Source organism: Vulpes lagopus, chromosome 2 (assembly GCF_018345385.1).
Source record: "Vulpes lagopus strain Blue_001 chromosome 2, ASM1834538v1, whole genome shotgun sequence".
NCBI lineage: Eukaryota > Metazoa > Chordata > Mammalia > Carnivora > Canidae > Vulpes > Vulpes lagopus.
Window position 1 is genome coordinate 164,107,887 of NC_054825.1, and position 12,243 is coordinate 164,120,129.

The 12,243-nt window shown below is 54.8% G+C and overlaps 1 protein-coding gene across 2 annotated transcripts; it reads left to right on the forward strand.

Annotated features, from left to right (window-relative positions):
- The first annotated feature begins 521 nt into the window (after positions 1–521).
- On the forward strand, positions 522–11,009 carry BCAT2 (branched chain amino acid transaminase 2). Of its 2 annotated transcripts, XM_041743472.1 has the most exons (11): positions 523–693; positions 4,510–4,584; positions 4,907–5,110; positions 7,472–7,582; positions 7,662–7,781; positions 7,914–8,077; positions 8,808–8,950; positions 9,101–9,186; positions 9,409–9,549; positions 9,622–9,696; positions 10,571–11,009. In XM_041743472.1, the coding sequence occupies exons 1-11, from the start codon at positions 670–672 to the stop codon at positions 10,607–10,609; spliced, it is 1,182 nt and encodes a 393-aa protein (XP_041599406.1). In that variant the 5' UTR covers positions 523–669; the 3' UTR covers positions 10,610–11,009. The 2 variants fall into 2 exon arrangements, with proteins under 2 accessions (XP_041599407.1, XP_041599406.1); XM_041743473.1 differs by lacking the exon at positions 4,510–4,584 and having other exon boundaries at positions 522–693.
- The last annotated feature ends 1,234 nt before the right edge of the window (positions 11,010–12,243 follow it).

A 12,243-nucleotide genomic window follows, 5' to 3' on the forward strand; every position in this document is an offset into this window, starting at 1 on the left:
CTCTGCCTCTCTCTCACGAATAAATAAATAAATAAAATCTTTAAGAAAAGTTACAAAGAATATATCTACGTTTTCTCCTTGGAAAGAAAAACTATGTTCAAACAGGGATCGACTGCAACCTTTTCATCCAGCCCTACCTGCTGGTACTCTCTTCAGGGGCCTTTTTCCAAAGTCCTTTCCCTTTTCATGTACATGACATGTGCACCCACTGACATTACAGCGAGTGCTTTGCTTCATCACCAAAGGGATGAAGGCATGCGGAGGTTCCTGTTCCTGGCCTTTCAGTTCTTACCTGGTTAGCGTTCCGTGACAGTACCCATTAAAATGCATTAAAAAAAATTTTTTTTTTCATTTTTTAAAAAACTTGATGCAATGTCTGGCACAGCACTAGTGTGGCTGGAACAGAATCTGGGCGGGGGGTGGGGAGGAGGGTGCATGTCCATGCACTCCCCTTGGCCCCCCGCGGATTCCAGCGCATGCGCTCTCTAGCCGGGCCCAGCTCCCCGACAGGCGCCCTAGAACTGAGGGGAAGAGGGGGAGGACGGAACCGACCGCCTTGGGGTGTAAGGCAAGCGGCCCTCCCGCGGGAGGGGGCGTGAGCGGGGCGGGGCCGGAACTTCTTTTTCTGAGCCGCGCCCCGGGCGGGCACAGTTACCCGCCGCACCGACCATGGCCGCAGCCGCGCTGGGGCAGGTGGGTTCGCGGCCCAGGGCTGGGAGGTAGGGGGTGGGGAGGCTGCGGCGACAGACCCACTTCCGGGCGGATCACTAGCTCCCGGCCGGGTCCGGCGCCGCGCCCCCGGTGCTCGGGTTCCGCTGCAGGGCGCCGAGCAGGAGGGACCACTTGGAGAGGAGCACGAGGCTCCGAGGGCGAGGGTGGTGAAGGGAGGAGGAGGTGGGGAGGGGTCGCCTACGGGAGGAACGAGGGAAGCCCTGAGGAGGGTGCAGCGTGGGCCAGGCGCCGGGCTGGGTGGTGGTGGTGGTGGTGGGGTGGCCGGGAAGGGAATCGCCAGTCTGTGGGAGTGCAGGGAGAGGACGCCCCGAGCCTCTAGCACGGGGGGTAGGACGAAGGCATAGGTCGCAGGGTCGGACTGGGAATTGGAGCCAAGGCCCCGGTTTTCTTCGAACTAAAACTCAAGATACGTGCAATGCTGCCTCTTATCTGGAACCTCTTATCTGAGGCTGCGCATCAGACTGAGAAGCAATTTGAGCCAGTTTCCCTCTGTCCCAGGTGGCAAGTGCTCCCGGCAGGTGTTGGGAGGGTCCGTTCTTACCCCTAAGAGGTCCACCAGCAGAGTTTGGGAGGCTATGATTTTAGGGAACAGTTTCTGCCTGAGAGAAGAAACAGTAACCACTCAGAGAAGGGATCTTTGCAAACCCTGACAGTTGCAATATAACCTCGGGGAAAAGTGTCTTTCCCCCAATCACTTCTTCACCTCACCCTGTCCCGGGACACCTACCCCAGCCTGATGGAGAACAGGGCAGATTTTTTTTTTTTCTTCTTCTTTTTGGAGTCTTGGTGACTGAGGCTGGGCTCTGACTGGGACGATCTGGGCTTTGATGGCAACACCTCTGGGCTGCGGTGGGCAAGCCCTGCACTGGGGCAGGGACAGTTTGAGGTTGTGATGGTGGAGATCCTCTCCAGCTGCCCTAGAGAAGTCTTGGTCTGTAATGGGAGAGCCATGGGCTCTCCCAGAACAGCTCTGCATGCGATAGGATCGATCCTGGGCCATGACCAGGACAGTTTGGGGCTGTGATAGGGACAGCCCCTGGCTGAGACAAAGCACTGCATTATGAGGAGGACCCTTCCTGGGCTGTGATATGGGGCAGCCCTGAAGCATGAAGGACAGTACTGAGCTGTGACACACGGCCCTGGGCTTTGATGGTGACATTCCTGGGATGTACTGAGAGGACAGTCCTGGATTGCTCTGGAGACAGTCCTAGGCTGTAATGAGACATGGGGGAAGGGAGGCTCCATCCTCCCCCACCCCCAATCTGTGTCTCTCCTCCCCCCTTCCTCCAGCCCTTCCTCCTTTCTTAATTCAGCCCCAGTCTTTCACACTCTATGTCCCAAAAGCCCATCTACCATCCTTTGGGCCCACTGCCCATGGCTTGGGGTGTCAGATGGTGGAGCACCCGCCCTGAGCTGAGGTAGGCCCCTACAGAAGTGTCCTGGAAGGATGAAGGCAGCTTCTCTCCGGGCAATGGGGTCTTGATGGCCAGTGCAGATGTACAACTGGCTCCTTCTCTCTGCCCTGTGGATGTGTTTTTCTGCCTCTCCCTTCTCTATCTCCTGGAAATATTCTGTCTCTAAGCATCATGGAGACAGTTTCTCTCCAGGTGTTGGCGTGTCTCTTATCTTTCCTCATTTCTCCAGGTTTCCTTTCACTTTGTGCTGTCACCTGAAGACTAGTCTTTGTCTACTTATTTTTTCCTCCCTTGGCCTCTCTGTTTCTCACCCTTGGTATTGTTCTGGATTTCTTCAGACTTGACTTCATGTGAGTTTGTCTCCCTGTCTCTCCTTATGATCATATCTATTTAGGCAACTCGTGTTCTTGATTTCTGTTCTCAGTTTTGTTTCTATTTCTTTCTTTTTTTTTTTTTTTTCTTGTAAGTAATCTCTTCCCCAAACGCAGGGCTCTAACTCAGGACCCTGAGACCAAGAGTCACCTGCTTGTCCAATTAAGCCAGCCGGGCACCCCCTCAGTTTTGTTTTCTATTTCTAGGTCTATTTTTTTTTTTTCTCATTCTTGCTTTTTACCTATTTTATTTTATTTATTTTATTTTTTATTTTTATTTTTTTTTCCACTCTCACTGCTTCTGAGGGCTTCTCTCCTGCCCAGAGACTGGCTGTCTCCCCCCTGGGTGTCTATCCTCTCCATGCTGTGGCTGTCCTGTTCCTCTCGGGGACAAAGCATAGTCACCGACTTGTGTGGGCTACACAGCGCCACCTAGAGGCCATGCCGCAGACCCACACCCTGATCAGCCCGGAAGCCCTTGGGCCCCACACTAGCCAGGACCACTCCTCAGTCCTTGAGACTGGCGGACCCCATCTCCCCATGACTCACCTACTGACCAGTGACTACCGCCATTCACCTTCGTTCTCACTGATCCATGTCCACTCACCCAGCTCACAGGGAAGGAGCACGCTACGCTGTTGTGTCTGCACCAACTTCATGACCCAATTGCTTTCCTGCCAGGCTGGGAAAAAGGCATTGTGAGATCAGAGAATACTGGGGAGAGGCCACCCTGATGGACACAGATCTGCTCTCCCTCATTTGTCTCAGGCAGGACCACAAATGTTTATCTAAGCAGTGTCTCTGTCCATGACGAGGACAGCCCCCCAGGTCCATGTGGGATCTCAGCCCTGGGATCTGAAGGGAAATGGAATCACTGGTGTCCAAGGTATAGGGTTGAGGGCTTAGGTAATCTGAGCCCAGCTGGTCTAATATCCTGAAAGAATAAGGACTTGGACTCCTGGGTCAGAGAGGAGGGGCTGAGGGTCTGGATTCCTGGGTCAGGAGGAGCTTGAGGTCTGGACTCCTGGGTCTGAGGGAAGAGGAGCTTGAGGCCTGGGCTCCTGGATCTGAGGGAGAAGAGGCTGGGGTCCCGGACCTCCTGGGTTTGAGGGAAGAGGGCCTGGGGGTCTGGACTTCTGGGTCTGAGGGAGGAGGGGGCTGGGGGTCTGGACTTCTGGGTCTGAGGGAGGAGGGGGCTGGGGGTCTGGACTTCTGGGTCTGAGGGAAGAGGGGGCTGGGGAGGCTGGACTTCTGGGTCTGAGGGAAGAGGAGCTTGAGGCCTGGGCTCCTGGATCTGAGGGAGAAGAGGCTGGGGTCCCGGACCTCCTGGGTTTGAGGGAAGAGGGCCTGGGGGTCTGGACTTCTGGGTCTGAGGGAGGAGGGGGCTGGGGGTCTGGACTTCTGGGTCTGAGGGAAGAGGGGGCTGGGGGTCTAGACTCCTGGGTCTGAGGGAGGAGGGGCTTGAGGCCTGGACTCCTGGGTCTGAGGGAGGAGGAGCTGGGGCCCCCTGGACTCCTGGGTCTGAGGGAAGAGAGGGGGCTGGGGGCCCAGCTTCTGGTTTCTGGGGAAGGATGGCCTATAAGTTCGTCACTTATCTAACTCCTGTCAGGATTTGGGGCCCCCAGAGAGGCCTTCACTTACCTGTGTGCTCTCCCCCCGCCATCTTCTGTCTGAGCTGATCTCAGGGCCTCGGCCAAAGTTCCCAGGTGTGGGAGGTGCCTGTGTTTGACTTTGCCCTGGCATGGAGGGGATGTGAGCTGATTCAGCTCTTTCTGGGGATTGCCCTTACGAGGCCTGGGAGGAGCCTTGGCCTCCTGCAGGATTCCCTCCCATCATGCACTGACCCAGACGGGAGCTGACTTGTCCAGGGCCACATGCTCTCTCTAGAACACACTGGGCCGGGGCAGAGCAGCCCAAGTGCAGGAGGTGGCAAGGCAGGCACCAGGGTCCCCTGCTCTCACCATCTTTCTTACTTCTGGCCCCACCCCCAGATTTGGGCCCGAAAACTCCTGCCTGTCTCTTGGCTTCTGTGTGGCCCCAGAAGATATGCCTCATCAAACTTCAAGGTGAATGGAAAAGAATATACTTTTGGATCTCGAGGTGGGGGCTGGAGGCCAGGACTCTTAGGTGTGAGGAAGAGGCTGGCAGTCAGATTTGGGCATCTCCAAAAGGGGCCAGAGTCCAAAGGTTATGGCGGTTGGCAGTGGGGTCCTATTAGTCAGCCAGAAGTCTGTGGGAGATTTGGTACTGGATATCCCAGAAGCCTCTGGGGCTACAGGTCTGTCTTCTCCGTAGGTCTTTGCCCCAGAGGTTCATGGGAGTTGTAGTTTTTTCAGTTTGAGATTGAGACCAAATTTCAGGATATCTGGGATCCCTGTCTTTCCTCAGGCTGCAGACCTGCAGCTGGAAATGACGAAGGAACCTCATCAGAAGCCTGACCCCAGCAAGCCCCTGGTGTTTGGGAAGACATTCACCGACCACATGCTGATGGTGGAGTGGAAGGAGGAGACGGGCTGGGGTCAGCCCCGAATCCAGCCCTTCCAGAATCTCACACTGCACCCAGCCTGCTCCGGCCTCCACTACTCGATGCAGGCATGGTGACCAACCTCTCTTCCTGTCCCTCTGCATCTCTTCCCTCTTGCCATGTCTTGTGCCAGGTCCACCACCCTGGGTTTGCTCTCTGTGTGTTTCTTCTTGCTCAGCCTGTGTTTTCTGAGGTCTCTCGCGTCCCAGGCCCTGTGCTGGGTGATGCCAGGGTCCTCAGTGAAGAGCAGACACAGTTCTTCCACTCGGAAACCCTGTGTTTTGGTTATAGCCAGATGTGATCCAAGTGTAGGAAGACCCCTTCCCAGATGTGATCCGAGTGTAGGAAGACCCCTTTGGGTGAGTGGAGGCCTGAGTTGGAACCAGGCCCAGCGTAGTGGGGGGAGGCAGAAGGACCCAAGAGATTCAGGGACAGGAAGGACTAGCAGGGTAGACAGGAGCTGGGAAGGGAAGGCTGAGCATGGCGCCCAGAGGTTTGGCCAGGTGATCAGGTAGGTCACTGGGCTGTCCCCTATGGGGACTCAGCAGAAGATCGGCTTTGCAGGACTTGGTGCCTTTAAGGAAGGTGCCTTTATCTGCCTTTAAGGAAGATATCCAGGAGACATTAAGTTTATGGTTTAAAGCATGGCTGAAAGCAGAGTCTTCCTGAGGAAGCTTTAGTGGTGACAAGAATTTGGATGAACATATTTCAGCCCTAGTAGCCAGTTTGCGAAGTCAGCTCAGGAGGCTGAGATAAGAGGTGCCAGATCTTGTGGGCCTGGAAGGCCAAGGTCAACAACAGGCTGGGGATGTGGATCAACGTTGTTGTTGTTGCTGCTGTGGTTGTTTTGTACTTTAAAAAATGTTTTGGGGCACCTGCCTGGCTCAGTCATTGATCTCGGGGTCATGAGTTGGAGCCCCATCTGGGGTGTAGAGATAACTTAAAAGAATTTTTTTTTAAGTTTTTATGATGGGAAATATATTTTTTTAAGATTTTATTTATTTATTTGACAGAGAGAGAAAGAGCACAAGCAGGGGAGCAGCAGGCAGAGGGAGAGGGAGAAGCAGGCTCCCTGTGGAGCAGGGAACCTGACATGAGGCTCAATCCCAGGACCCAGGCTCATGATCTGAGCCAATGGCAGATGTTTAACCGACTGAGCCACCCAGGTGCCCCTAAGATGGGAAATTTCATTTAAAAAAATTATTTATTTATTCCTGAGAGACACAGAGAGGCAGAGACATAGACAGAGGGAGAAGCAGGCTCCCTGCAGGGAGCCCCATGTAGGACTTGATCTGGGGACCACGGGATTATGCCCTGAGCCAAACAAAGGCAGATGCTCAACTGCTGAGCTGCCCAGGAGGCGTCCTTAAGATGGGAAATTTCAAACATAAAAAAAGAATGATATATAAGCTCCCTTACCACCCTGCTTCATCAGCTAGCACCTGTGGGTCACCCTTTTGTTTGATCTGGACTCCCATCATCATGCCCCTTTCTGCAAGATTTTGAAGCAAATCAGGGACTTTGCATTCTTTTCTTTTCTTTTCTTTTTAAAGATTTCATTTATTTATTGATGAGAGACACAGGCAGAGGCAGAGAAGGAAGCAGGCTCCATGCAGGGAGCCCAATGTGGGACTCGATCCAGGTCTCTAGAATCATGCCCTGGGCTGAAGTCAGAGGCTCAACCGTTGCGCTACCCAGGTGCCCCAGGGGACTTTGCATTCTTTCATCCAGAGTGGTTTGTTTTTCTTTTTTAAGATTTTATTTATTGGGACGCCTGGGTGGCTCAGTGGTTGGGTGGTTGCCTTTGGCTCGGGTCCTGATCCCCGGATCTAGGATCGAGTCCCGCATAGGGCTCCTGTGGGGAGCCTGCTTCCCCCTCTCCCTGTGGCTCTAACTCTCTCTCTTTCTCTCTGTGTCTCTCATGAATCTATCTTATTTATTCATTCATGAGAGACACAGAGGCAGAGATGTAGGTAGAGGGAGAAGCAGGTTCCTTGCAGGAATCCTAATGCAGGACTTGATCCCAGAACCCTGGGATCACAACCTGAGCCAAAAGCAGACGCTCAACTACTGAGCCATGCAGGCATCTTGTAGGGGTTTCAGTGCTTCTCAAGAACACAAGGATTCTCTAAAAAACAGAACTTGCACACCATCGATGTTCCTGAGAAATTGTAGCAGTAACACGGAAGGGGTTCGAGCAGGGTGCTCTCTTGGCACCTGTCTCTGGGTCTTCAGCTGCTTCTGGTCTTCCTGCCTGTCTGTCTTCCCCTTTTCTCCCTCTCTGAGCTCTGTGGGTTAGTCTCTCCTGGGATCCATCTCTGCATCTGTGTCTGAACCCTTGTATATCAGGCATCGTGCTGGGATATCTATGTGTCCCATGTCTCCCTGAGGTGGTCTCAGCTCAGTCACCCTCCCACCTGTCCCCACAGCTCTTCGAGGGCATGAAGGCATTCAAGGGCAGCGACCAGCGGGTGCGCCTCTTCCGACCCTGGCTCAACATGGACCGGATGCTGCGCTCAGCCTTGCGCCTCTGCCTGCCGGTAGGTGCCCTAGCTGGCTCCTGGGAGGAGGGGGCCAGGCAGGTGGGGCAGCGCCCTGACTCATGAGAATCCTGCCCAGAGTTTTGACAAGGTCGAGCTGCTTGAGTGTATCCGCCGGCTTGTGGAAGTGGACAAAGACTGGGTTCCTGAGGGCAAGGATACCAGCCTCTACGTGCGGCCTGTGCTCATTGGGAATGAGGTGAGCCTGACTCCAGGGTGGGGTTGAGAGGGGAGGTCCTGAACCAAAGGTCTGGGAACTCCAGGGGAGAGGAAGAGAGGGGCTGGGGGCCTGGATTCCTGGGTCCCTGATGTCCCCCTCTGCCCACCACAGCCCTCCCTAGGTGTCACCCAATCCACGCGAGCTCTCCTGTTTGTCATTCTCTGCCCCGTGGGCGCATACTTTCCCGGAGATGCCATGGACCCCGTGTCCCTCCTGGCCGACCCAGCGTTTATCCGGGCCTGGGTGGGTGGGGTCGGTGACTACAAGCTGGGGGGGTAAGTAGTCCCTCCCCCAACCCTACAGGTCCAGTACACTGCATGTCCCAGACACTGGGTGTCCATTTGTGGCTTTGGATATCAGTTGTCCTTCCCTCTCATCTCACACGATTGGAGACAGCTCTGCTTGTCCGTTGGGATTGGATGTTGTTGACACTGTGGTGGAACGCTTGAGGGAAGAGGGTCTGTGCTAAGCACTGTGGACAAATCAGCTCAGAATTTGGTTGGTTGAAAGTTGGTGGAGAGACTAGAATTGATGTTTACACTTAGTCCAGGTAACCTCCCCCAAACATCAGGCGCCCCTACCTCCCCAGCCCCATGTGCAGCTCTCATCACCCCCTGGGCCTCCAGTGATCATCATCCTACATATGGACTTTTCTGTACATCTGTGGCCAGGGACCTCGGCTCGCCAGGGCCGCGTGGGTCCCCCACAAGGTGACCGAGGCAGCAGGCAGGGAAAGGGTTAGGGGGTGTGAGGATTCAGGTCCTTTCCATGCACATATATTATAAGGTCTCCTGAGGGTCAGGCCCTATGCTGGGTGAAGCTGGGGACACAGATGATTCGGGTCCAGGCCCTGCCTTCCAGGGGTTCCCAGACTGGTGGGAGCCCCAGGATCTGGAGCAGCACATGCTGGGGTACTGTAAAAGTTCCCCAGACAGGGCAGTGCCCCCCTCTACTGAGTCCAAGGAAGGAGACCATTTCCTGGTCAACCGTGTTGCTCTCCACCAGGAATTATGGGCCCACAGTACTTGTGCAGCAAGAGGCGAAGAAGAGGGGCTGTGAACAGGTCCTCTGGCTCTACGGGCCAGACCACCAGCTCACCGAGGTGGGCACCATGAACATCTTCATCTACTGGACCCATGAGGATGGGGGTGAGCCCTCCCATGACCCTCACCCGGGCCCTGGTGGGAGTGGGTATATCAGAACTCTCAGGGGTTGGGGTGGGTTTGGGTGGCTCCTGAGATGGGAGGGTGCGCCCGAGGGTGTGAGGTCATGCCACTAATGCCTCATACTCAACCCAGTGCTGGAACTGGTGACCCCCTCACTGGATGGTGTCATTCTGCCCGGAGTAGTCAGACAGAGTCTACTGGACCTGGCAAGGACCTGGGTGAGGGCGCTGTGTCTTTGGGTGGCTGGGATGATGGGGTGCTGCTGTGTTGGGGGCCTGCATTTCAAGGCTCCCAGAGGGGGCTGTGGCATACTAGCAGATCTCTGCCCCTTCTCTCTGGGGGGTCTGTCTCCTCAGGTCTCCTTGTCACTGTTCTCAGGGAGGGAGAGGCAGGACTCTGTGGCAAGGGGTGCCCCTGGGTCATGTGTATTGCTCCCTCAGGGTGAGTTCCGAGTCGTTGAGCGTAAGGTCACAATGAAGGAGTTGTTGCGGGCGCTGGAAGAGGGACGGGTTCGGGAAGTCTTTGGCTCAGGCACAGCTTGCCAGGTCTGCCCTGTGCACCAGATCCTGTACCAAGGCAAGGTGAGATGGGGCTGCCATTGGTGACGGGGTAGAAGAAGGGGGTTCTGGTCGTCACAGCACTGTCTTTTCCAGCATTTGCGCATTCCCACCATGGAAAATGGGCCTGAGCTTATTCTCCGCTTCCTGAAGGAGCTGAAGGAGATCCAGGTGAGGTGCACTGGCGGAGAAGTGGGTTGGATGTTTGTTCCCCAGGGAAGTTCACGTCCCATGAGCCTCTGGACTGGGAGCCCTCCTCCCCTGCAGTCCCAGGAACCAGTAATGGCAATAAGGGCCCTTGTATGGGCCTCTGGGCCCCAGACTGAGCCAATCTGATTTCCTTGCGCCTCTGTGGCCTTCAATACTCCTTGGGGCTACATGACCCATTCCTGGGAGCATGTAAAACACTGACTTGAGGATTCCCCTTCCCTCCCTCTCTGTGGCTCCTGTGTGCCCTTGCAGTGGGGACCCCTTCCCAGGGACCCCTGGGACTTCGGGCCAGTGTTCTGGCTGCAGAAACCCGGTACAGAGCCCCTGGAGCACCTGGCTTTTGCTTTGGCTGTTTACAAGACTGCCCAGCGGTATTTACTCTCATAAGCCCCTAGATGGGTTTGCATTCATCTCGGCAGAGATGGCTTTGCTGAGAGCCTCTGGGCTCCTTCCTTGGCACTCAACCTAGAACTGCCTTTCCTGTGTGCTTCTGTCAAGTCCTGTGCATCGGGACCCTGAACAACACCACCCCTCACTACTTGGGACTTAGCTGCAAACGGATTATTTTTTAGGCCCAGAGCCTTCCAGGCTTTACAGTAACTCTTTGCAGAACTACCTCTCTTTTAAGCTTCTGCGCCAAGTCTCCTTTAAGCCTCTGAGCCAACCGGGCCACGGTTCCTCCTCCCTCCGGCTTCGGCCAGCTTCTGGGAAGTGGACTACATTTCCCATGAGGCCCCGGGGCGCAACTCCGCCACCATTTCGCCGGAGACGCCCCAGGGCTTTCTGGGACTTGCAGTTGGCTTTCCTCTCACGCCTCGCCTCCCTTGTCCCGCAGTACGGAACAAGAGCCCACGACTGGATGCTCCCGGTATGACAGCGCCCAGCGCCCTGCCCTACCTCTCCTCGGACCCACCCTCCCGTAGCATCCAGCCCTCGCCGGACCCTCCCCTCCCTACCGATGACTCACCTGAAGTGCAATATGAAATATAAAAGGCCTGGGGCTGCCGGGACGCCTGGGTCTCTGGCGCCCCCACATGGCCTCTACACTCCCAAAGCCATAAGGGCCGGACCCAGAGCGTCTAGGCCCCTCGCCCCGCCTCTCAGACCTTGGTGGGGGATCTGGGCTCCCCGCTGCTCCGTGTCTGGGGGCCAAGGATGCCCTTTGGCCCCCCGACTCCACATCTCTCCGTTCTCAGGCCGGATCTCCCGGTGCTGCTTTGATTTTTTTTTTTTTTCTCCTGCTGCAATTTTGAAATAAATGCCAAAGAACAAGCCATGAGCTGTGATCTCCAGTGATTCAACTTAGGGACTCTAGGGTCTTAACAGGGAATCCCTGTCCTGGGCTCTTTTCATTTTCGAAGACCCAGCAATCCAAGCTCCCAGGGACCTGGCGATCTCTGACATGGGAGATTTTTTTCCACCTCATCATATGCTGAGTTTAGCCTCTTGGGGTGACTAACCCATGCCTCCTCTACTTCCCCATCCTTGGGACAGCCCCAGTCTCCAGCCCTGGCTGTCTCCTCCGCTGTATCCTCTGGCCCTCCATCAGCTCAGTCCTTGTCTTCTCCTACCTGGATCCCCGCCCCACCCAACCCGCTCTCTGCATCCAGTTTGGCTCCCAAAGGGTCTTATATACACAGAGCTGCCTGTGCTCACTGTCTTCTAAGGGCTTCCCAGCACCCACAGCCAATAGTGCAGATAGCAGGCCCTGGCGGGTGTGGACTGAGGTAGGATACTATATCCTTGGGAGGGTGAACCTCAGAAATCTATAAAGTATAATCCCCATTACCTCCCTGTGTCATGCTTTTGTATCCCAATCTTGGCTCTTTCGCACATGCACTTTAATAATTATGTGTAGGTGTAGAGAGCCAGACATTAGGGCCAGCCTGATGTAGGAAAATGTTGGGGAAATGTTTTATTACACCATGGGGACAAGACCCGTGGACAGAAAGAGCTGTCCTGGGGTCATGAGCAGTGGCCCATTAATACTGTCAAGCTGGGAGGAGGTTAGGGACAGCATAGCCTCCCAGGTATTTTGGAAGCAAGGTTTTGAGGACCACTTCGTGGGGGCTAGCTATTGTTGGGAAAGGGTCATTTATACTGTCTAATAAAACTGAGTCATGAGACCCGTCAGATGTACATTGGTGGGTCATTTGCTTAGGGGATGATCACCAACAGGTGTCTTGAAGCTTCTGAAGGAATTTTTTTTTTTTAAGATTTATTTATTCATGAGAGACACACACACACAGAGGCAGAGACATAGGCAGAGGGAGAAGCAGACTTTTCGCAGGAGCCTGGTGCAGGACTCGATCCCAGATCTCAGGATTTTTTTTTTTTTTTTTTTTTTTTTTTAAATTTTTATGTTTATATCTGTATTATAGTCACAGAGAGAGAGAGAGAGAGAGGCAGAGACACAGGCAGAGGGAGAAGCAGGCTCCATGCACCAGGAGCCCGATGTGGGACTCGATCCCAGGTCTCCAGGATCGCACCCTGGGCCAAAGGCAGGCA